The sequence below is a fragment of the Colobus angolensis genome, unplaced genomic scaffold, assembly GCF_000951035.1.
Source record: "Colobus angolensis palliatus isolate OR3802 unplaced genomic scaffold, Cang.pa_1.0 Scaffold200, whole genome shotgun sequence".
Lineage (NCBI taxonomy): Eukaryota > Metazoa > Chordata > Mammalia > Primates > Cercopithecidae > Colobus > Colobus angolensis.
The window spans coordinates 230023-256487 of record NW_012115156.1 but is presented as its reverse complement, the minus strand read 5'-3'; the positions used below and the strand labels follow the sequence as shown (position 1 = coordinate 256487).

The 26465-nt window shown below is 40.3% G+C and overlaps 1 protein-coding gene across 1 annotated transcript in view; it reads right to left on the bottom strand.

Annotated features, from left to right (window-relative positions):
• FRAS1 (Fraser extracellular matrix complex subunit 1) overlaps positions 1-26465 on the bottom strand; it is a 455628-nt gene that overhangs the window by 212624 nt on the left and 216539 nt on the right. The window contains exons 15-18 of the mRNA XM_011941729.1: positions 20383-20526; positions 12535-12675; positions 10738-10878; positions 9213-9389 (exon numbers count right to left, since the gene is read on the bottom strand). Coding sequence (XP_011797119.1) covers positions 9213-9389; positions 10738-10878; positions 12535-12675; positions 20383-20526 — 603 coding nt within the window. The remainder of the gene's footprint in view (positions 1-9212; positions 9390-10737; positions 10879-12534; positions 12676-20382; positions 20527-26465) is intronic.

Below are 26465 nucleotides of genomic sequence, written 5' to 3'. Positions count from 1 at the left end.
TTGAAAGGCTGGTAGGCCAAGAAGTCCAGAAGAAAGTCCCTTTGCATCCACTAGATTTTAGAAATAAGCTCCAATGAACGTTGCCACAACAGTCTTCAGAAGACTTCATTGAAAATGTTTAAGAACTAACTAGATAATGAACTAGTTAGTTGCTGTGGGTACAGAGGGAAAGGAATATGCTGGAATATACTGGATGATGATCCTCTTAAAGTATTTTTTTTCTCTCTAATGCTCTGTTTCTGCAAGTACAGGCATTAACATCTGCATCCTTTAAAAAAAAAGTCATGAAACTTCAATTCCGTGCTGGTTTTGGAAATATCGACACTATTTCAGTGACTTATATGAGGCTTAATCATTCTATGGAAGCTAATTTCATAGCAGGAGTTCTGTCTGAAGTCTAAGATCCTTCAAGGAAGACTGAACCCATTACAGAGCATATATGGGAGATATCTGAAAGAAGTTCTATGAATAATTCCTCCGTGCAATACTACATTTTTAGAGACAGGCTTTCTAGTTGATGGCTAAGTACGTATATTTCTGAAAAAGCATAAGTGAGCTGCTTAAGCACTAAAAAGTGTCCTTAGGTGACTATAAAGTCCAGTCAACCTGACCTCAGCAAAAACTGTACCTAAAATAATTAAACATACCATTTTTTATTCATTCTATTTTCCATGTATATTTCAAACAACCGATACTACTGTTTTTCTTTTTAATGATACAAAAAAAGTGATGAAGTGTCCTTACTTTCGTATCACACAAACTTTCCTGGCTTTTCATGTCAAAAAAGAATTTTGAGGGGTGCTTCTCTCAAAATATGATGTAGATATCAAAATCCTCTAGACTCAATGGGAGTACTGTGATAAGGGCTAAAAACTGAAATGAGTAAACTTAATCAAAATTGATCTCCCCCTTACCCTCACCCTCCTTTTCCTTCTTCTTGTTACTTTTTGTTTGTTGTTTTTTCTTGGTGAAAGAGTTTTGCTCTGTCACCCAGGCTGGAGTTCAGCAGCATGATCATAGTTTTCTGAAGCCTCAAACTTCAGACCTCCAGCAATCCTCCTACCTCAGCTTCCCAAACCACTAGGATTGTAGGTGTCAGCCACTGTGCTCAGTCTTTTTTTGTTTTCTTTTTTAAATGAACACGATTTAACATCCCCAATCTCTTATGCTGACTAGATTAGAAAGTCTTTAAGAGTAAAAATCACGTCTTTTTCATCTCTATGATCCCTGCAGTGCCTATCACAGTCCCTTGTCCCTGTCATGTCATAAATTCTCAATAAATGTATTTCTGATGACTAAGTGGGTGGCCAGGTAGGTGTGTTGGTGGGGAGTGGATAGACAGATGGAAGCATTGGCATCATACTTATCTAGTTCTTCTGTCTTTGAAAATTTCTTTCAGCCTCTTTCTCTAACCACCTCATAAATACTGAAGTTTCTCCCAATTCCACCCTTTACCCTTCCTTTTCTTACTCTTGGGCAAACTTTTCCATAGATTTAATGACGACCTCCATGCTAGTAAGTCCTAAATTTATGTGTACAGCTTTGACCTTTATCCTGAACTCTGATCACATAAATCTACTACTTAGGAGATATCTTTTCTTGGTGTTTCAAAAGTATCTCATATTCCTCACTTCCAAAATACTACTCTGCATCTACTTCTAAGCTCATCCCATATCCACTTAATGTAAATTGTGGACATCGGTCCAAAACTTTACTCACTATCCATCCCCAGCCCCACATCCTACTCCCCTACCTGCTATTTCTTTTGCATTCCCTATCTCACTTGGTAGCTCCACCATTCACCAAGTTACTCACGCTGAAACCTTGGAGTTATCCTACACTTTTACTTTTCTATCGCCACAACCTATTTAAGCTCTGTTGATTTTACTTCCTAAATCTGTATCAAATCTATCCCACCTTCCCACGGCCCCTTAATATGGACCTTCAACATCATTCATGACCTGGGTTAGTACAGCAGCTTCCTAACCGGCCCTACACTGCTTCTGCCTATTTACCTGCCACACATCCACTGGATAGATCTTTATAAAATGTGAATTGACCAAATTATTTCCCTACTTAAAATCTTTTAATAGTTTACCCATACCAACAATGTGAACTCTAAACTCCTTAGCACGGCACATAAAGTACTTCATGTAACATCCCACACACACCCTGCATCTCAGCGTCATTCTGCACAATTCTCCTCTCTGGACTCTATACTACAAGAATACCAAACACATTGTACTTCTCCAAATATGCCTTTGCACTTACTGTTTTCTTGGCCTAGAATGCCCTTTCTTACCTTCTTTACCTGGTGAACTCCCATTAATCCTTCAAAGGCTTAATCATGGAAAGTTTTCCCTCTACAAATCTTTCCTCACTACCTTCTCTCCTAGACAGAGCCCATCTACTTTGTGCTATTTCAGTCCCTTGTGACTGCTGCTATTACGACGTGTGTCATGCTCTTTTAATTACTTGCTTAGATGTCAGTCTCTCCTACTTGATCATGCTTTCCTTCAGGCATGGTCTGTAGCTTTTTCATCTTTCTCTCCCCAAAGCCTGGCACACCCATGCTATAAAAGCAAGAAGGGGAAAGTGAAGAAGGCTGAATGTTACCAGAAGGCACCTATTTGTATAGCGCATGTCAGCACTCTAGGGACTACGTTAAAGGCATTGCTTAATATAGATTCCATATGCTTAATCAAATTAATGTAAGAGAATTCCAACTTCATAAATGGTAACATACTCTTAAGCTGTGCAGGCAGACTCCTGCTCATGTATTTCTTTAATTAAAACTCTTTGCCTTGAGGCCTTTGGTGAGTCGTAGCAACAACTAAATAATCAAAATACACACAGCATGCTTTATTTCTTCCTATTCACCTAAACCAAGTTAATTAATTGACCAAAGTAACTGGTGAATTATTTTTTTAAACACCTGATACTAAACCTTTAGCAATTTTGTGTCATTTTGCTCTGTGCAGTAAGACCCAGCCCTAGGAGGCTAGAAACATTTAGTTGCTGAAATTCCCCTGATAAATCCCTGACCAAAGCTCCATCACTAATCTAAGTACAATGAAAAGGCAGGGATGGGACTGTTGGGATGTTTATTACCTCTGCATTCTTTTTTAAAACACCAGGTTTATTCTGAGATAACAAATTAGACAATGTGTAAGTAAAACCCGTTATTGTTGTACAGAGTTCATTTTTAAAGTAAAAGCTTGTAATTTCTTCAAAATTATATCATCTTTAATCCTCATGCTGAACTGTGTGGAAATTGAAAGACTCCATTATTAATTTGCCATGGAATTGGGGCAATTACGTAGCTAATCTAATCATCCTGACCATGTTCATATTCCGTCCCAGGCACCACTGCCAAATTGTGTAATGGCGACTGAGCTCATTATTAATTGGATGGCCTGGCCTGAAATTAAATTGTAAAGCTCTAGTGTGACATGCAAAAAAAAAAAAAAAAAGGAATCTGAGCTTAATAAAAAGAAAGTAAGTAAATACGTTCTGGGCAACTATGTCCTGTATTAGAACCCAGGATCCCTCATTGCTAAATCATTCTTTATTTGGTTCCTCCTAAGCATCACTTTTTTCATCTATAAAGCAGGAGTAGATATATGCAAACTTTCAAGATTTTCAACAAAATTATTGGTTGTAAGGACTTTCTAAACTATAAAGGGATGTATACCCACATGTATGTGTGTTCGTGTGTGTGTGTTATATAAACAACTGTCCGAATTTATGCCATAAGATTAAAAGTAGTAATCTCAAAATGAAAGGGTTCTAGGTAGTGTTGACAGATAAACACAAGACACTCAATTAAATATGAATTTCAGATAAATGATAAATCATATTTTAGAATATCTTATGCAATATTAGAGATATGCTTATACTATAAAAATTATTCATTTTTTAAAACTTGCTAAAGCCTGAATTTTTATTTGCTAAACCAAATATAGTAATAGGTATTCTTTTTCTCTTTTTTCACCTTATTTATATTTTTTAAAGTTTCTATAATATCCATAATACATGCAATGAGAAAAAACAAAAATGGGGATGTCTTGCTAACTGTTAAAGAGAGAAAGAAGCACACCAGTGATGAAGTGATATGCTGCTGCTTCTTTGATGAGAAGTTTTGCTTCTCCAAACTATGGTCCAGGGATCAGCAGCAACAGCCTCACCGAGGTGCATGTTATAAATGCAGCAACTCAGATCTCACTCCCACCCTACTGAATCTCAATCTACATTTTAACAAGATTCCCAGGAGAGTCCTATGAGAAATTCTGTTCTAGAGAGACCTCAAATAAAAGCTAAGTCTTCAAAATAATTAAATCTTTTAAAAGAAAAAAGAAATCCTTCAAACATAGTGGAAGGAGAATCAGAGGCTGAGCTGAGCAATTTAAACAGATGCAAGGAACATCGGTAGCAGAGGCCTCCAAGAGACATAGAGCTCTAGATCCTTTGCTCTGTCTGTCCATCTCTGGGCTGCCATGTACTGTCACACCGGTTGTCACTAGTGACTCCAGGAGGAGCCAGGCACAAAGGTAGCTATGAGAATAGCACCCCTGGGGTTGTGCAGCAGAGCAACACCTCCCCCTGCCCTCATCTAGATTCACACTCACAGAGGCATGGGAATCAGTGAAGGAAGACTGATAAAAAAGTAAAAAATGTTTTTCTGATGTTGTTTTGGATGACACAGGTTTTTATTAAATTGTTGTAATTTGTTTAGTTGTTTTTTTTTTTTTGCAAGGGGCTGATGTGTATTTCTTGGGTTTGGGTTCGCTTTTTTATGAAGTCACTTGAATCTATCAGTGCTAGCGAACATTCAGCTAAACTCGTGAGATCGATTTGATGAAATTACTACAATTACTACAATTCTTCTTTTAGCTAATACTCAGCAGTAATATTTAATAGATGTGCACAATTTGGATTGATTATTGAAAGTGTCTCCAATCTTTTACAATTAGCAACAAACTCTCTTTTGTGCCAGCAATTCTAGTCACACATTGGAAACATAGAGGCCTTGTGAAAAAGAAACATGAAGTCAAAGTTCTGCCTTCTGAAGCACCCAGTTCATTTTTTTTTTGATGAGCCAAAGCACAGGACAAATACATACAAGTGGCCATCCCCATATTCCTAGAGCTCTTCTGCTTTCTAGTCACATCGGCCCATTCCTCTCTCCTCCGTTATCTTGCTGGGGGCTTCTGGGCACAGACCAGCATCCATGGGTTTTGTTGCTGCTACTGTTATTCATTCATTCATTATTTATCTATTATCTGTTTCTCTCACTAAAATACAAGTTCCATGAGAAGAGGAATTTTCATTTGACCCATTTGATAGTATATTCGTAGTGCCTAGAAATGCCTGGCACCCAGGAGACACTCAACGAACATTTGCAGGAGGAATGAATAAAGACAGACTGTCCTCCAGCTTCCAATAAGTAGTGTTCTTTTTGATCACTGTTAATTTTAAATTTTTTTTGTTCTCTCATTGCAGACTCGGATTTTAGTCAAATATCTGTAGTATTGTTTCTTCATCCTGCACTAGGGTTTGTTGTGTGGCTCAAAGTGAAAACTTTTACGATAACTTCTGACACCACCTCAGTGTCTAAGTAAATTGCTTCTTCCTGTAACGAATCTATCTCTCCCTTTTATTAGCTGCAGTAATATTCTAATCACTCTGTGCTGTAGTTTCAAAGGAAGAAGGAGAGTTCTAGAAAACAGTTGTTTTTCTCTTCCTTACAGAAGCACTTGAAACTAAAGGTGCTGTAAAAGAAACCCTCAATAGTGCGTATGTGTGCACACACTCATACGCACACATGTACACACACGCCCATCGAACCTTTTTAATATTCTGTAGAGAGGTAAGGATATTTCTGGGAAGATGTGGGAAGAAGAGCCCAGTGCAATCTCATAGAACTCCCAGGCCTGATTCATAGACAACACTTCAGCAGAATTGAAAATGGAACAGATTATGGGAAGGCAGAAAGGTTTCCAGAGATACGGGATGAGTGACAGGAAATACATCAATCAGCACATGTAACACTCAGGTAAGGTTGGAAACAATTGGTAGTTGTGCTCAGTTTCCCAGTGGAATCTTAGGCAACTCAATTAACCTCTTTATGCCACGTTCTCATCGCCTGTAAATTGAGTACAACAACCTACCTAGTGGAGATTGCACAGGGATTTGCTAATAAACGTGAGTAGACAGCTATATGTAGGATACCTAACAATATTATGTTAATGAGCATAAAGTCACAGGGCTACAAGGGACTCAAGAGGTCAATTCAGTCCTTTCACATGGGACCACAATTAAACCATTCCAGCAGAATTAGATTCTAACCTTTTTTTTTTTTTCCAGACAAAGTTTTGTTCTTGTTGCCCAGGCTGGAATGCAATGGCGTGATCTCAGCTCACTGCAATCTCTGCCCCGTGGGTTCAAGCAATTCTCCTGCCTCAGCCTCCCGAGTAGCTGGGATTACAGATACATGTCACCACGCCCAGCTAATTTTTTTTATTTTTAGTAGAGATGGGGTTTCACCATGTTGGCCAGGCTGGTCTTGAACTCCAGAGTTCAAGGTGATCCACCTGCCTTGGCCTCCCAAAATGCTGGGATTACAGGTGTGAGCCACTGCGCCCAGTCAGAGTCTAATCTTTTTAAAGGTGACTGTATAAAGGGCTTCCCAGAAACCTTCCCTTTGTCAAGGATGTTTTCTTAAATGTAAGATGCTCTAATCCTGAAGCATTAGTATGCTGTGCTTCTCTCCCTGTATGGAAAGGAGACTAGGAGCTGTACCACCTTGAACAGTTGGTCATATGAACTCTTTAGCCACTGGAATACAGTAGCATGACGGTTTATAGCACGGATACTGGATACCAGATTTCGGTTCCCACTGGATTCTACTCTGTGCTGGCTACATGACTTTGAACACATCACAACCTCAACTTCCTCAAGCCTCAGTTTCTGCTCCTACACAATAGTTGTCCTACTGATCCCATAAGGTTGGCATTGAGACTAAGTGAGCAAAACCAGTAAGGTACTTCTCACAGTGCCTGACTCATGGTAGGTATTGAATAAATGGTCATATTATTTTCTGGGCTAAAAAACCCTGGTCACTCTAATTTTTAATTATTTACAATTCTAACTATTTCTGAACTCACTCCAAATTCCTGATTTTTGAATGTTTGATGTGGTGCTCAAAATTGTAAGAAGCACCTAACTGCGCTGAGTGATCTAGGAAGATGTCACTTTGATTTTTCATGGGAGCACTGTACCAAAGGGAAAACCAGAATCATTAGGCTACAGTGAGGAATTTTCTGTGGGCTTTTCTAGCTTCTCTGCTTTCAACCTGTGTGCCACAAAAGCCAAGGGTCTCACTTAGCATCTCTCTGAATTCTTGGAAAGACTGGTGTTCCTGGAGGTCTAATTCCTCTGTGGTTTCCACTAAAAACCTCAGGGTGCACAGTTCAAGGCTGTGTAAAACTATGCAGACTAGCTTCACAGATTCCATCAAATCACAAATCACTTCTGTAACAATGCGGGAGACTGGGAGGAAGAGAGAAGTTATGCTTTCTGTTTCTATTTTATCCTTGTACTTTCCTCATATCAAGCAGGGCTAGGCACTATAATTATCTTCTTTAGGGGATATGGGTTTTGCCAGAAGCAGAAGTGGCTGGAGGAAGCTTGTCTGGCAAACCTAAACCCACTGAAGAAAACGGAGAAGCAATTAAACAGAGGAGAAAAATGCTTTTTCCCATCCCTTGCTCCCCAGCACCTCCCCTCCCACTGGAGTCAGTGGGGTCCTTAAGGAAAGAGCCACATCACCCTCCACTTTGGCACCTGGAAGTAACCAGACCACAGGAGAAGGCTGTGTGGTGTGTGCCTTGGGATGGCACTGGGACTCAGCAGCAACAAATATGCCCATATGCCACAAGTAGTTATAAAAACAGCCATGGGAGTTTAAATGGCCACAGAGAGGTTGGGCAATGCATACATGGTAGAAACCAGGATAGGATGTCTGGAGAGTAGCAACCTTGCCCTCAATTTCTGGGCACGATGAAAATCCCCTGGAGTCTGGAGCCTCCCAGGGAGCAGGGGATTCCCCATCATGTTCCAGGACACCTGAGTATACGGAGGGAGGTTCGCACCTACAGAGCAGGAGGGCTTCACAATTTATCAGCAACTTCGACACTCCTCACCATCTTTGAGCCTGGCAAAAAGGCCACATGTCAGCCTATTCTAACGCTGTGAATACAAACACTCAGAGAGGTTAAGTGTCTGGTCCTGGGTCTCTGCATTTCAATTCTGCATCCTTCCAACTGTGCCATATGACACCTTGTGTCTGAAATTTTTTAACCTAGTCTTGAAACCCACATTTCCCTGTGAGGGTATATTGAAATGGAGGCCACTTCAGTGAGCAGACTTGTAGGATACAAAACTGAATTTGCAGCATGCTTACTGTTACATTACAAAGATAAGCACGCAAAGCTATGAATATGAAAAAAGACTCAGATATCATAACAAAATGGAAAAGACAATTGGGTTCAGGTAGTGTGTAGATTATAAAATTTTTAATGAACATATGTTTACAATGAAAAATATAAATTAATGATTTTTGTTTTAGGTAGCGTTAGAGTCAAACTATTCACCCAACAGCAAGGCAGCTACTTGTGGGAATAGAAAGGAAAATATACCCTTCCTTTTCATCTCCTCATAGATGGCCTGGCTATTGAGTCAAATTATTCCGGATGTCATCAGTTCTCTATAGATGATATGCCAAGGCAAACAGCAGAAATCACTTCTAAATTTTGACAGAAGTCCAGATTTTGCCCTGAAGGGACCAATTCATATTCAGAGTAGCAAATTAGAAGAAATAATAAATAAAGTTCTACGATGAGCTCTGAGTCTTTTGTAACTACACATAGTGGTCCCTGAAAGAATTTCTGTCTGAGACTTCCGCGAATGGAACTTTGGAAAAGGTAGAGTCGAAGGGATTAGCTCTTTACGATCATCTATGGTTCACAAAGGGAGGGAGGCTATTGATAGGGGCTGCTCTTTTGCACATTGGTCTCCTGCTTTATTCACAAGCATCTTGGAACCATTCTAACATGAATCATAGATCTTCTTCTTGGCTTTGGTCCCACCTTACAGGATCTCTCAAGAGGTAAGCCCAGAGGCTACCTAACACTTTCTCAAATCATGCTTACCTTCACATATGCCAGCGCTCTCCAAGTAAAAATGGGCTCTACACTGGGCTAGACACTCGCCAGAGGGGATGCCCGCCCCAGACAGCTGCTCCACTTGCAGTCCTTCCTCTGGCTTCTTACACCCAGTACAGTGAGAGGGCGCAGGACCCATACAAGCCAGGCAGGAGGAGTGACAGGCTGCCAATGGAAATAAAAGGCAGAAAATAATACAAGGATCAAACATACGTTGCAAATCTTTCATTAAATCAAACCCACTTAGAAAAGTTCACCAAACACAGCATTTCAGCATATTATTTTTCTAATGTTCTATATAAAGCACAGAGTGATAATGTTTGTGAAAGGAACAGTAAGGGGTGGTGTTAACCAGTCACATCTCCCAGGTCCCATAAGGGCTGTTGGGCTAGACAACAATGACAACAAACAAACAAAACCAGAAAACTGGACAATATTGGCTTGGTTCTCCAGAGAAACACACTCACTAAATGACGATTTAACATTACACCCTTGGTTTTTATTGTAGCTTTTTAGAACCATTCATATGGAAACCATTACTGTATCTTTTGCAAAAATGGTGGTTGTGTTATTACCTACGAGTCATCCATCACCCACTACATAGGGGTCCAGGCAGCAAATTCCTCTTAGACTTTATCTGGGTTAAGGCTGCTTTTCTAGACAAGAAAGAGGCCCCTTTGAGCAGCAATGAATGTTTCATAATCCATCACCGTGTTTTGCTTACCCTGGCTACTGGTGAAAAGCAAAGCCAAATAAGGTAGTCAAACTATCTGGTGCCCACATTTGAATACAATTAACTCTCCTGTTCTTTAAAAGATTCTCTCAATTTTCTCTTCCGAAACAGTTGTTGCAGCTTTCCTACTTCAAATACGTTCTTCTTGTAACTATTCTCAAACTCTGTTCTAAGGATCCCGATGTACAAATAAATATACAGTGATTTCACTTAATTCTGATGTACAAATAAATATACATTGATTTCACTTAAAGTGTTTGTTCCCAATATTCTAGTTTCAAAATGCTTAAATGATATCGCCCTCCCAAGGAGCCCAAAGCCTTTATGGCAAACAGCTATTTAAGATTTTGCCATTTCACTCAGCCCAGAGGCATCGCTAGTGACTCTCAGTTTGCTCAGCAGTAACATTACCAAAAAGAAATTCTTCAGGGAAAAACAAAATGAAGTCTAAGAAAAACATTAGCAAAGGTAGGAGAGTAGAGAAAGGAGGCAAGTGTTCTATTTTGTTTTAATGTACAGGAAAGAAAATAACATTCCCCCTAAAAACAGCCAGAAAAAAAAAAAATCATAACCTTTTGAGTGTCTTCACAAATTTTCAAATGAATTTTTTTCAGATCAACCCTTCGCAAAACTATTGTAATGAAAAATGTTTATAATGTATGGATAGCCATAAAAGATACACTAGAAGAAAAGTTACACTGGAACGTTATGTTATTGAAAGAAGTAAATCTATGTTCTTGTGGGATAGCCTCTCAAGAATGATGGTGACACCAACAATACCTTTGCAGACCCCGTAGTCAGAGTAGAAGCCCTCTCCACAGTGGGGCAGACAGTGGCCTTGACGCAGAGCCTTGGGGGGGCTGCAGGCTGTACAGTGAGAGGCTGCGGGCCCAGAGCAGCTGGTACACGAGTTATGACAAACTGAGGAAGAAAGCGAGAGGGAGAACACCATGAGACAGGAGTGAATAAAGCGCCCACTTCCTGGCTGGGCTTCGCAAGCCTGGGACTCTTAGTCCCCTCTGGATGTCACACCAAACCAAGGGGAAAATGTGTTAAGAAGTGGTTACACTGTCTGAACTGCCCACATGGCCCTTTATCCACCATTTAACCATGCTCTACATATTGCTTATTAGCTACCCTTTATTTAGTGTTTGTATTAAGCACTTTCTACACACTGTCACTTTTAATTTTCCTAACAACATTATGAGGTAGTTATTACTAACTACATTATAGATGAGGAGACTGAGGTCTTGGAAGTTAAAAAATTTACCCACGATTTCAGGCTTTATTCATAGCAGGGCTGAGATTTAGCCCTAGGTGCGCCTGGACCTAAACCTCACACTGCCTAAATAGATTAGAGTGGAAAGGCTGTGGGTAGGAGTGTTGGAAGCACTGGCATTTTGACCAGTGTCTCCACCAATTCATCAATGCCCTCAGTCAAGCCTAGGTCTCTCCTGGCCTAGTTTTCTTGGTATGAGCACAGTGAAAGGTTGGACAAAATGATCATTTAAGATACTTCCAGCTTTAACATTCTAGGATTTTAAGTAACAATTACAGTAACGACTCTGACCACAACATATGATAATGTTAGTAATACACGTCCCCTGCTTTGGCTCTGATGTTAACAGGGACATCTCTGACTCTAAGGGATAGGTGCTGGTGGCATGGCCTGGCTGAGCCTCTAGCAGGACTGGGGTCAGGAGTGAGATATGGGAAGAAGGCTCTGCAGGACCATGGTCAGGAGCTGGGGGTGGTGGGTAGAGATGGGATGAGAACGTGGGGGCAGGACACAGAGGAAAGGTGCGAACACTGGGTGAGTAAAGATGTTGGCAGGCAAAGGGGAGGCTGCTAAGGAGAGATGTTGAGATGGGTCTAAACACCCTGCACTATAAGATAGTAGGTAAACATGAGGAAGTGGGCATATGTTTCAGAGAGGAGGGCAGATCAAGATGTTCCAGGCAACAAGAAGTTCTCAGAGTTATCTGTGAGGAAAGACAAAAGTCAGGTATATATATAAGGCTGAAATTTATAAAGTCTCAAGTGGGTATGTTTCATAGTTTAGGCTGTATAAGTCTGAAAGAAACAATATATAAGCAGCACACAAAAACAAGTTTTCAATAGATACAGACTTTAGCTTTACTAGCTATCAAATTTGGTTTAACTTTTTAATTTTATTTTGTGGTATGTTGTAGTTGTCAATATATGACCTACATCATACATGTCATATAAGAAACGATTCTGTTACATCTGCAACCTAAGTTAGTGATGGTTTGCAAGTAAACAAGGACTGTATGTTAAAGATGTCTTGGGCATTTATTTCAAAAGGACCAAATGAACTCTAATGATGAGTAATATGCATAAGTCCTTCATGAAAGCACTCTAGTTCCCCAGCATCCACCCATATCTCCCACTCTCATACCAAATACACATTGGCTCCATAATGAAAAAGCTATCCCTTTTAAAGTAATGCTTTCCCATCATACACTCAAGTTCCCAAATGAGCAGCATATAGCACCAAGTATAGTCAAACATGTACTCAATACTTTTTGAAGATGATGGTGGTGACCCATCTCTTACCTTTGCACCTGCCAATGGCATCAGCATAGTACCCACCAGGGCATTCAGACATGCATTTCCCATCATGCAGCACTGTCTTCTCAGTACAGGTAAGACACCTGGGGCTACTGGGCCCACAAGTCTCACAGGATTGGTCACAAGCTAAGGGGAGGCAAAAAACCCATCAGAGAAAGGCAATAGTGAGCAAAAGAAGCAGTGAAGTCTATTCTTTATAATATCCACAATGGGTATCAATATCATAATCTCATTTTCTGGCTACTCAACAGAATTCTGTTTCCTTGATTCCAATACTTCATTGGACTCTGTGCTTTTTGTTTGCACAGTTGAAAGAGAATTGAAGAATTATTCATGGACCTAAGCATAGCAAAGACTCTCAGGCACATCCACCAGTGTAACCAACTTAATACGAGGTTCGAAGTTAAAATGGCCTTAGAGGTGAGGTTGCCAGGTTTATCAAATAAAAATACCAGAAGCTCCATAAAATTTGAATTTCAGATAAATAATAAATGTTTTTAGCATAAATATGTACCAAATATTTTATCCTTTATTCTACGCTACTTGGAGAGAGAATTTAGAAAGTCAAGATTCTACTAAGTAAGGTCATGCTACTAAAATTATGTTAAAATTGCTGAACTTCACACAGTCTTTCAGGATCTCATTCACTTACTTGTTTACCCCCTAAAACACCTGTTAAGGTCTGTGTCAGGTCTTATGCCAGGGGGTAGAAACACAAAAACCAAATCAACTAAGTTTTCACTTTAAGTAGCTTAGTAGTCTAATACAGGAAAAGAAATAGACAATATTGGAAATATCTAAAATATCACTCAGATCAATCTATCTAGGCACAATGAAAATTCAAAAAAAAAAAATGTGAGAGTGGGGGTAAGAGGTAGAAGAGTCAAGAAAGCATTCATGGAGGTGTGACCCTTGAGCATTGTCTTAGGAAGCAGTGGGACCACATCAGGCTGATGGGAATGTACTCCAGGCTGAGGCTGCGAAGTAAGCCAAGTCTCAGAAACTGGGAGGAGACTAGGCTTCCCAGGAAAAGAGCAGTTTCATTTGGCTGGAAAAGTGGGAAGGCCAGATTATAGAAACCTATAGCCTGACTCTGTTGTCTCGATTTTCATCCTAGGAAAGGCAATGAGTTTGAACCCCTGCAGTTCTAAACACAGTAGAAACATGGCTGTATTTGTGTCTAAGAAAGATCATTTTGGCTTCAGTTTGGAGGGTGAAGAGGAGATTTAGAAGCCCTGCTGGAAGACCATGGCAATGAGCATGGAGCAAGATGATTAAGGGTTGAATTAGAATTGTAGAGGTGGTGAGAGATTTGAGAGCAGTGAAGAAAAAACCATCTCATATGGCTTCCAGGGGTCTATCTTGAGGGACAAGTGATGTTACTCACAGAGTACAGGAAGGAGAATAGGTGGGGGGGAGTGCCATGAGCTCAGTTTTGAACATGCACAATCCAGGGAGCAATGTGACTTACAGCTCTGGAGCTCGGGGGAGAGGTGTGGGGTCATGATATACAAGCAATTGTTGAAACTAAAAATTAGTTGAATGATTCAGGAAAACTATGCAGGATAAGACAGAAGTAGGCAAGGACCTGGGTAGCATCAGCATTTAAGAAAAGAAGAAGAAGAAGAAAAAAAACTAGTACAGCTGACCAAGAAGAAATGATCCAAAGATAAGGAAGAGAAAAAAGAGCATGGTGACTGGGAAACTAAGGGAGGAAAAAGGTTTGCAAAAGAAAGTCATGACAGGTGCAGAGAGGACAAATAACATCTGAAAAGTTTCACTACACCTAGGAACCAGGCTGTGGGTGTCCTGTGCCACACATTTCAGTGGAGTCATTAGACCAAATGAAAGTGAAGGCCATGATTATAAACTGTTCCTTTGAGGGACTCAGGCTGAGAACGGAAGGGGAGAGGGAAACAAATAATTGAAAGGGGAAAAGGTTATTTTGTCTTTCTTATATTATAAAAATTCAAGGCAAATATAGATCCTGGAAAGGATTTTTAAAAGAGAAGAGTTTGAATGATTGGTGAAAGCAGATCTAGGAGAAAAGGGGGTACATATGCAAAAGTGCAGTTGAGAGACTGGCTTTGAACAGAGCAGAGAAAGGTCTCTGTATGAAGGGTGGAAGGAGGTGAGGGAGAGTGCAGTCACAGGCAAGTCTGTGACTCAATCTTTTCTATGCTGGTTGGCTAATGTCTTTAAAAATAAACAAAGCAAAGCTTTCTGCTACAGAGAATCAATGCTTCAAAAATAGAGAACTGCTGAGATTTATTCTGTCTGTTCCCTTAATCCATCTACACCCTGCTAACCTCCTGAAAAATATTTTGAGAACATAAGAAAAAAGACGCTAAATGATGGGGCCAAATGTTCCATCTCGCATCCTGAAGAATTCAGCATCTGTCCACAGGCGAATGTGTAGAGTAAGAGAATGGGCTACGGCAATGGTCTTAATATCAAGGAAAAAGAAAATCAACCCTCAACTCAGGACTGGAAGAAATGAAAATTAATCTGAAAAGTGTTCTTCCCTCCCACATGCCACAAAAACTCCTGAGGTTTCTAATTCTAGAACTGACATCTCAACAGAAGTGAGTAATCTGAAAGCTAAATGCAATTCCCTAGAAAGGAAAAATTGCAGCAATATTTAGAAATTAGAATTGACCAACAATAAAAGCATTGCATATCAAACATTTTAAGATACACCTGAAGTTATGCCTAGAGGGAAATTTGTAAATCTAAATAAAACTATTAGGAAGATGTAATTTCCCCCCAAACTAATATATAACTTCAATGCAATATCAATAAAAATTCCACTTGAGTTTTCTTTCTTTCTTTTTTTGAGACAGGGTCTCACTCTGTTACCCAAGCTGGAGTGCAGCAGCATGATCATGGCTCGCAGAAGCTTCAATCTCCCAGGCTCAAGTGATTCTCCTGCCTCAGCCTCCAGAGGAGCTAGGACTACATGCACACACTGCCACAACTGGCTAATTGTTTTTTTTTAATTTTTGGTAGAGATGAGGTCTCACTATGTTGCCCAGCCTGGTCTCAAACTCCTGAGCTCAAGCCATCCTCTTGTCTTGGCCTTTCAAAGTGCTGGGATTACAGGTGTGAGCCATCACACCCAGCCCCAGCTGAGTTTTCTTAAGAATTCAGTAAATGTACTCTAAAGTTTATGAATAGTTAAGTCAACTTTGAAAAGGAAAGGAAATTTTCCCAATCAGATATTGAGACATACTACAAAGCCATAGAAATTAATGAACAAAATAGTTTAATAGTGGTATAAGAACAGAAATTTAGACTATGGAAAGTTAGAAATTTCCATATCTTATAGCTCAGACAGAACTATGTATATATGGAAATTTAATATACAATAAAGAGAAATAAGGAAGGCCAGACTGAATGACTAAATGATGTTGGGAAAACCGGATCGTGAAATGGAAAAAAATCAAATGGGACCCCTACTTTAAACCTATATATATATAGAGAGAGAGAGAGAGAGACAACCTAAGTTAAGATAAAACATCAAATTAATAGAAGAAAATACAGAATAATTTACTTTTGAACCTTAGCAGAGAAGGTCTTATTAAAATTTCAAAAGAAAAACCTTAAAGCAAAAAAAATGAATTAAAGATTATTGTTTAACAAAGGCATTACATTCAAAGTTAAAAGACAACAGAGTGAGAAAATTTGCATATTTAAAACTGAAAAAAGGCTACTATCTATAACATACAAGGAAACTCCATAAAATGAACTCCATAAAAGGAGGCAAGGCCAATAGAACAATGAGAAAAGCACATTTAAAAAGTAATTTATAGAACAGGAAAAGTCAAGACCAACAGGAGTCAAAGATATGCTCAAACTCATTAATCCTCAGAAATAGGCAAATTTAATGGGTTGACTCTTTATACTCTTGATCAGAAAAAATCAGAATCTTGATAATGCCAAGTGGTGGCAAGGATGTGGAGATAAGTGAACCCTCATGCTTGGGAATGTAGATTGCACAGCCATTCTGGCAAGTAACCTGGCACTACTTGGTCAAATGAAGAATATGCAGAGGCAAAAAACCAGTCATTCTGCTTCTGGATATAAATCTCAGGAAACTCCCTCTAGAGCTTTACAAAGGAACACATTTGAGGCTGTTCCCTGGTGCTCTCTAGTGATGCAGATGGAGAGAAAGGCGGGAGTCCATCACTGGGAGCATGGATGGGTAGTATGAGGGGGGTACACCAGGGAGCGCTACACAGCAGTGAGAAATGAAGGGCTAGGGGCAAGAACAACATAGTGCATCTTAAAAATGTACTCCTGAGTGAGAAAAGAAGGAAATAGCACACAGTTTGTAACATCTCACTTAAGAAAATTAAATACACATGCACTCAAAATAAAAATACCCAGTTAGATAAGCTCATAAAAATAATTTTTTTTTTTTTTTTTTTTTAAGACGGAGTCTCGCTCTGTCGCCTGGGCTGGAGTGCAGTGGCCAGATCTCAGCTCACTGCAAGCTCCGCCTCCCGGATTTACGCCATTCTCCTGCCTCAGCCTCCCGAGTAGCTGGGACTACAGGCGCCCGCCACCTCGCCCGGCTAGTTTTTTGGAATTTTTTTTAGTAGAGACGGGGTTTCACCGTGTTAGCCAGGATGGCCTTGATCTCCTGACCTCGTGATCCGCCCGTCTCAGGCCTCCCAAAGTGCTGGGATTACAGGCTTGAGCCACCGCGCCCGGCCAAAACTAAAAATATTTTTAAAAATAGTTGCATGGGTGCAAAAGAGAAATGAAGATTAAAAAAAAGAAAAGGGAGAAAGAAAAAAGGAGGGAAGAAAGAGAAACGAAAGAAAGAGAGAGAATGACTAACAGAAACCTCTGATTTATTATGCTTTGATTTATTATGTTAGCTACAGTCAGAAAAGTCCTTCATAATGGCATAAACACTTAAAAGATAAAAGAATGAGGAGGTTTCCTCCTTTGAATTGTACCACCCTTTATATCTAATATTTGTAGAACACAATACACATACCACAGGTGAACCTGGTTACTGTAAGATCTTTCAGCCAGGGCATACCACCCTTCATAACAGGCTATGCTGGTTTTTTCTAAGCACTTGACTTTGAGATTTCTACAGATACGGGCTGGTAGGTTATAAATTATTGAACCCATACCAGCTGGTCTTTATCTTGAATAGCACTAATCTGAAATGGAAATAAGTCAGCATTATCAGCATCCGACATCTTAATTAACATTCCGATACCAATCAGTGAGTTGGTTCACTGTTGTTTTAGAACTATTTCTGTGAACATTTCTGAAGTCATTTTGATACAAACTTGGAGAATGGTAACAATTTGATAAAAAGTGTAAGCTCCAGTTTTGTGTATTAAAAGGCCTGTTGGTCAACACCAGTGGCATCACAAACTCTTGCAACAGGCTAAGCACATGACATGTGTTTAGTAATTACTTGTAGATCCATTGATTCATTGGTTGACTCATGTCAGCTATGATCCATCCTCCTGCCTGGAAGTTTCTTTCAGATGCTTTTCAAACTGTGTACAGATAAAGCAGATTCCCACCTCTCCCAGCGTCAAGGCTCACATTAACTATTCCTCTTTTTAAATACACCACTTCTCCAGCAAAAGTTGCCTTCTCAATCCAGATAATGTACAGTCTCAGTGGCAGGTCAGTGTCACCGTTCCTCCATCAGTGACAGTAACCAGCATCCCAGGGGACTTAAAGGGTAAATGCCTTTAGGCCCTTGGATTAGTGCAAATTTGACATCTGTCGACCTTTAGAGAATACATCTGGCTTAATTGAGCAGGAAAGTGATGCTGGCAGAAAAAGATTAACATGCTCAGGCTAATGGTAACCTGGCCTTTCTTTCCTTGTTTCCTTGTTCTCTCCTGAATCCACATAAAAGCCACCTGTGACTCATCGATACCAGGTGAGATTTTTCACACTGGCAATACTGATGGATCCCTGCACAGCTTTAAGCAAGCAGCTGCCAAGGGCTATCTCTCTTCTCTAAGACAAGTGGATTTGTCAAGTCCCTAAAATCATCTCATTTTTGCTGTTGCCCTGCTCAGTGAACAAAACGAGGACAATAACTCAAGAAAGTTTTATGAGCTACACATTTTTATTGATTTGGCGGACTTAGTTATGAAAAAAAAAAGTCCTCTTGGCTTTTCTATGGGTATGACCATCAAGGTAAACTCAATTTAAACCTTTCATTTACTGTCAGGATTTCATTTACTGTCATCATTGTCAGGATGCCTGCAGACCTGGCAATGCCCACAGGGGTAGCCAGTTCATCTCAAGACTGACAGAAGACACAGAAGAAGGTGCAGAGGTGGAAAGGGGGAAAGGATAACGAAAAGGAAAATTTAAAAAAACATAGGCAGAAGTGCATAAGGAAATACCACATTATAATGAGCAATAGAGTGGTTCCTAGGCAGTTAAGACCCAGAGCCAGAATATCTAAGCTTGAATCCCAACTCTGCCCCTTATTAGCTGTGTGACCTTAAGCAAGTTTCTTACCCTCTCAGTTTCCTATCTGGAAAATGAGAATGGTTATATCTACCTCATGAAATTGTGAGGATTAAACACCGAACACTGATAGAACGCTTACTATGTGCCAGGCACTATGCTAAGTACTTGCATATCTTAACTCGATCCTCTCAACAGCTTTCTGAGTTGGGGGTGTATTCATTTTCTATGGCTACTGTAGCAAATTACCATATTACCATAAATCCTTTGGTTTAAAACAACACAAATTTGCCATCTTATAGTTCTAGAGTTTAGAAGTCCTAGAATCAAGATTCCTTCTGGAAGCTTTAGGGGTGGAATCTGTTCCTTGCCTGGACGCTCTAGAGATGGAATCTGTTTCCTTGCCTTTTCCCGGATTCTAAAAGTCACCTGCATGTTCATGGCATTTTCCTTACTTCACTCTATCACTCCAACCTCTGGTCCCATCCTCGACCCTACTTTTCTGGCTCGTCTCTGTTGCCTCCCTCATATAAGGACTCTTGTGATTGATTATACGGGGGCTCACCCAGATCATCCAGGATAATATCCTCACGTCAAGATCCTTAACTTAATCACACCTACAGAGTCCTCTTTGCCATTCAGGGGAACACACCACAGTTCTACGGATTAGGACAAGGGCATCATTGGGAGCCCGTTATTGTATCTTCCACAGGTGCTACTAATATCCCCGTTTCACAAGTGGGAATTGACATGCAGAGAGATTGACTAATGTGCCGAAAGTCATGCTTTCCCTCCTGACTTTCCTGCCTGTCAGTGGGTTAATGTTTATAAAGCACTTGGAACTGTGCCTGGTTCAAGGAAGCACTAAGCTGGGTTAACTCTCATTGCTATAGCCATGCGTGTTAAGGTAGAATGGATAATAACTGCTCAGCTTTAAGTCAGTGGCACCAACACCAAAGGTGGGTCTGCCCTCCGCTGGCCTAAGAGTCTTTTTGTGCCCACGTACATTTGGAAGGCAGTCTGGTGTTGATAGAGACTTTGGGATTTGGGGAAAGGAAAGACTGGGTGGGAGCCCAGTTCCTTTCCCTCCAGCTGTGGGTCTTGAGCAGGCCACCTGAGCCTCACTATCTTCATCTGCAGGACAAGGCTAGAATGAGCACCCCAACCCTAGCATACTGGTGGGGGTAATTAAGAGGAATCCCACTGGTGAAAAGTGTTTTATACACATCTAAATCAAAGATTAATCTCAGCAGCTATTCACATATATGTTGAGTAAAAGAAACATTGGTGTGCTATGATTTGAATACAACAAGAGATGCTGGAAGAGAAAAAGGAAAGGATATGTCGGCATCACAACCTAGCACTCACCGCTACAGGTGCCCCGCCTGTTGTAGAAGCCTTTTCCACAGCTGCTATCACAGCGGCCATCTCTCAGCACGTGGAGGGGATCTCTGCAGGCCAAACAGTGCTTCTCCGCTGGGCCCCAGCAACCTGCACAGGACTCATGGCAGACTGCAGACAAACAGCAAAATCAGTGAGTAGCCTACAGCAGAAAGGACTGGTCATCGTTTTTCTTTTAAATGTTTTAGAATTCACAAGGAGGATGTCAGTTTTTTCCTTAGTTCCTAAACTGCTATTGACATATTCACACCTCAGGACAAACACAACACCCTCTTCTCCAAGGAACTGTTTCTGTTGGCCAGAAGTACAACTTCAGTAAAGTCTTGCTAAGGGATTCAGAAGAGGAAATCAGAGGCTTTTGAGAAATGGGATTTACAGAGAAGGAAATCATAACTTTCTAGAGAAAGATGGACTGGTTAATGAAATCAGATGGTCCTCCACCCCCTTGCCTTTTGTAATCACACCACGGAGTATCCACAGGATCACCACCTCCCAACTGCAGCACCATCAGAATCAGCTGAGGAGGGATACCTTGGACTCTAGTCCCAGATCCAACCTTCTGAGGACCCAGTCCTACTTGACATCTATTGTACTTTGCCTTTCTAGCTCTTTCCCCCCAGTATTATCTGTCCTAAACATGTGTCTTAAGAACTCACAAAGCTTGCTTTTCTCTTATACCTTCAATTTCTTACTATAACTTGCTCCTTTAAGATTTTTAAATGTTCTCCCCTTCAGCATTTAATTTTTTTTTTATTACTCTTCAAGCTCACTCTTCACCTTAGCACTTCTGCAGAAGGACCTATTCTGAATAACTGATTTTTTTCCAATTTGGCTAACTGTATGGCTAACTCCTAACATCCTAATTCTTAAAATGTTTCCTTCACAATGGAGCACCAACTAGTTTGCAGAGGCATTGATTCTTACCAAAATTGGTAGGTAGAATGAATGCCTTGCTGCTTGTAAGCAGCTTTGTAACCCTACCTTAGTAATTCAAGAAGGCATCCCTTTGGAGGCAGAAGGAAGGATATCTGCCTTGCAAACCTCAAGATCCAATTCTCTCTTCTCAGTTCTAAATTGCACAAGCAAGTCCTAATTTCAGATACTTTTTCTCCCCAAAAACGGTAGGGATGATTACGAATTGCATTAACTGCTAGAAAGGGCTCTGCAATAAAGAGTAACAGTGGTGGGGGTGGTGGGGACCAATTGTAGATCAAAAGGATGAGAGGCAGTCAGCCATAGGGAGTCGGACCATCACGAGCAACTCTTGAGGAGGGAAGGAGCACATGTGTTTAGGGAAACTGAGGGCTACCCCTGTGGCTGGAGTTGGTGAGGCACAGTGGGGGGCCATGGCATGATCCATGGCTGCAGCCATAGGCAGAGGCCTGGTCAAACTTGACCTTGGAGACCAAGGAAAGAAATTAGGACTTTTATCCTAATTACCATGTGAAGTCATAAATGAGCTCAGACAAGACAGACGGAAGATCTGATTGAGATGTTTCAAACCACTTTCTGGCTGCCATGTAGAGAGGGTATAAGGACTTGCTAGCAAGCAGGAGACCAGCACGGAGTCTACTGCATGACCCAGGTGAGAGAGGACTTGGACTAGTGGGGTGGGAAGTGGAGACAAAGGAAAGTTTCCTTATTTATCATCTGGTTCCCTTGTGAGACCGTAAGCTCCATGAAGGCAGGCCCTATTTCTGTTTTGTTAACTCTGTACCAAGCACACTGCTTGTGCTTTACAAATGTCTCTTGAGTAACTTCATTTATATTTAACTCCTTATTTATATTTTATAAATGTTACATGAGAATACTGTCCATATGCAGGATAAGTTTAAGGATAAACTTATCCTTAAGCTTAGGTTAAGTTTTAGTTAAAATTTACTTGGTACTAAATTATAGTTAAAGATGTGGATGCAAAGATCTCAGTAACAAATTCTACCCTTAACACACATGAAATCTGCCTGGCATTCAGGTATTCTACCACCCTTTCATTACAGACTGTAGTCATCACCTGAAGAGTCAATGACTGTTCATGCCTTTGCCTCACTCACTCTGGAGTTGATCTAAAGTCATTACCAAAACAAACAAACAAAAAATCTGCTCTCATTTCTAAAAAGTTATGCCAAGTTGATACATCAACATTCAATAGAAGCATGCAAGGACGCAGGTAAGGCACGTTCCCAGCTGGCCACAGGTAAGCCACGTTATCTGAGGTCTGCTGCAGGAACACTTAGGACACTCTGTTGCCTAGGTGCACTGGTGACATTGCACAAACTGCACTGGGCATAAGTGCCAAGGATATGATGGATGGAAAGTGAGGCTGAAAAGACAACAGGGGTCAGACTTCCAAGTTCAGATGGGCTAGGGTGCGGACCTTGGACTTTGTACCATGGAAAGTTTTCATGAAGGCAGTGGAATGATCACTTCTGCTTTTTAGGGAGTTCATTCTGGCAGTGGGGAGAAAAGAAAGTAACTCAAGACATCTGCAGGGGATGAAATCATCTTTGTCCAGAGGTGCAGAGGAGATAAGAAATTAAAGCACAGCTCCCTAGCTCTCTTCAGCGACTGGTTAAATAGCAGCACAGACATGCAGTTATACCGGTTGTTAAAATAGTAAACTACTTTCAAACTGGTTGATAAATGGCTGTCACCCTGAGCTTCATCCCCGGAATCTCCACCTGACATCATGCTCCACAAACAAAAGGTCTGACACAGGAGAAGGCCTGGGGGTCCCCCTCCTTCTCTCTGATGTGCATCTGTGCCATACTGCTTGTTAGATATTTTTACTATACCTTGGTGTTACCAATCAGGACAGAGACCAAAGAATGAGCAGGATGGCCTCAATCAACAGACTTAGGGATGGCATTCAGGCCCCCCACAAACTGAGCTCTCCTTAACTTTCCAGCTCCATCTTCTACTATCTCCCCACGCATACCAATTCTATAAAGCAGGGCACCCTACGTGTGCCATGTGCCCATCTGTGAGTTCTGGATGCCCCACACAGGATTTGCCCAGCCCACAGTGTTTCCAGCTCCTTCCTTAGCTCCTAAAATCCTGTTTATATTTAATTTCCTGTTTATATTTCCTAAGTTGTCACTACTTCTGTGAAGCTTTGCTAAACTTGTCTAATACCCTTTCTCTATGTTCCTGCAACGTGTTGCATATGCCTCTCTTATTATATTTATCCTACTGTACTAACTTACTCAGTTACGAATCAATCTCAATGGAACTCAATCTTCAATGGAATTCAATACCCTCCCAAACGGGGACCGCGTTTTAGTCATCATAAACCCGCAGTATCCAGACTGATGGCTGGCACCTAGTCAGTACTCATTAAGTGTAGGCTAAATGAATGTACAGCAGATTTTTAAAATTGGTTATGGGGGATTCATCCTTTTAGTTACCTTCTACATGGAAGCAACTCACCACAAGGTCGTAGTCTTGAGACATAACTTAAGAGAAACTTGAAGCTGTAATATGTACTTAATAAATGCTGAAGTCCAAATCTGCTTATGATGATAAATACTGATGCTGCATCTATATAGAGTACCGAACATGACAGTGGTCCTACTGTTTTTTTACATATTACATAAAAGACATGTTCCATGGCCAGACACTACAGCAGAAGGAATTTTTATTTCAACACAGGAATATGCTGAGCTGTCATTTCTTATAATGATATACTTCTACCGTGGTTTCTTTAAAATAAATTGTATTGTGTATATTTAAGGTATACAACACAATATTATAAGGTATATATATAATTTATACATATATTTATATATAAGGTATATATTTAAGGTATGCAACGTGATATTATAAGGTGTATGTATATATATTTATATATACATCATTATAAAAAGGTGTGTATATATACACCTTATATCACATTGTATACCTTAAATATGTACCTTATATATATTTAATAATATATATTTATGTTTAATACACCTTATATTTTATAAGCCTAAGTATATATATACACCTTATATTTTATGTTTTATATAAGGTGTATATATATGCACCTTATAATATGTTATATACCTTAAATATATATACACATACTTTATAATATCATGTTGTATACCTTAAAATATATATATAAAGAGTATTAGTGTATATATGGAGAGAGAGAGGAACAAATTAACATACCCGTCTTCTCATATAGTTACCCATTTTCCCCCGTGTGGCAAGAACAGCTATCATCTACTGATTTAGCAAAAATCCCACTGTGTTTGCAATTGATTTCTAATTTCTAACACTGAACATATGCTACCACAGATTATCTCTTACATGTGGCTTTTATTATATTTGGGTTATTATAAAAAATAAGAGGTCACTCCCTGACTTTTCACCATAATTTCTCTTATGATACATTTCAGATCACACAGGGTTTGAATTATTCAAACCCTGTGAATTTGAATTATTTTAAAATTTGAATAAATTTTAAAAGAGGGTGAATAAGAGAAAGCTGTCTTTTTATCTCACATGCAGCAGATAATTTATTTGGTAAGGTCCCTGACTTTTCTGGAGCATAACCAGACATGTGTGGGCTTCTTCAGCAATTCATTTCAAAAATGAAAAGGAACAAATCACTTTTCTTTTCACAATTCTTTACTGAAACCCTACTCTAAAAATAACATACCTCTTTTTGTATCTGATACTTTTGAAATAGAAGATTGCTTTAAAAAAATTTTTAAGCTACACCTCTCTAAGAATAAAATGCAGCCCTTTTCCAAGGAAACATTAAAAGCACTCCCTATAATCACCTTATTTTCCACAAAGCCTTCCCAGACCCAGAGCAGTGGATACAGACACCCGTGTGCTCTTTTCTGTGACCGTTTGGTGTAAGTTTCCAGAGAATTAGCACAATTGATCTGTAGTTCCTCTGAGATTCATCAGTGAGGCTGCAGTTCAGATTTTCAAACTGCCAAGACGTTTTTACTCACAACTGCACAGAAAAAGCCCAAACTTCAGGCATAAGTAAGTGTGATATACGCAAATCAAATTCCTTCATTCTGTTTCTTATCCAGTTTGTAGCAACTGCCAGCTTTCATTCTCGTCTCACAATGACTAGGTAGTACTCGCCAAGTTTTGAAGTATTATCAGGAGGGTAAATTTTCAATAAGAAGCTCTTGTTGGATGACAAATCTTTTCTGTCTTGAACTCAACTTCACTGTTCCTTGGTTTCCTAATCTGTAAAGTGGAAATAATAATATTTGTTGTACCTAATTCATGAGGACATGGAGAGATGGCAAGTTTGGAAAAGCAGAGAATGTTGTGTGTGATTGTATGAATTGCATGGGGGGGATCTGCATTTTGTCTCAACTGCTGTCAAAAGCAAAGTAGTTTTAAAGAGAGAAAATTAAACGTCAACACAAGACAGAAGGGGGAAGGATGGAAAAGACTACAGGAAAGGTTGGCTCACTTAGGAAGGAAGGGAAGGGAGGCTAGGCGCAGTGGCGTACGCCTGTAATCCCAGCACTTTGGGAGGCCCAGGCGGGCGGATCACGAGATCAGGAGATCGAGATCATCCTGGCTAACCCGGTGAAACCCCGTCTCTACCAAAAACACAAAAAATTAGCCGGGCGTTGTGGTGGGCGCCTGCAGTCCCAGCTACTCGGCAGGAGAATGGAGTGAACCCGGGAGGCGGAGGTTGCAGTCGAGATCGCACCACTGCACTCCAGCCTGGGCGACAGATATAGGCTCCGTCTCAAAAAAAAAAAAAAAATAAGAAGAAAGGAAGGAAGGGAAGGGAAGGGAAGAATTATAGCCTGCAGGGATTCGGCCAGCAGCCATATGAAGGAGCTCCAGCCTCTCCCAGGGGCTTCACACTTAGAAGCTCTTTCCTTGCAACCTCTACAAAACAACCGCAAAAGCTCTTTGAAAGTGACTGGAAATACCTTAGTGAAGCCCTGATGCCTGAAAGACCACTTCCCCCTCCCCAGTCACAGCCCCACAAGAGGCCAAGGCTGGTTGCCTGAGATGCTAAAACTCCAGGCTAATTTAAAAGAAGTTCCAAAGAGATCTGAGCCATCACAATTTTTGAT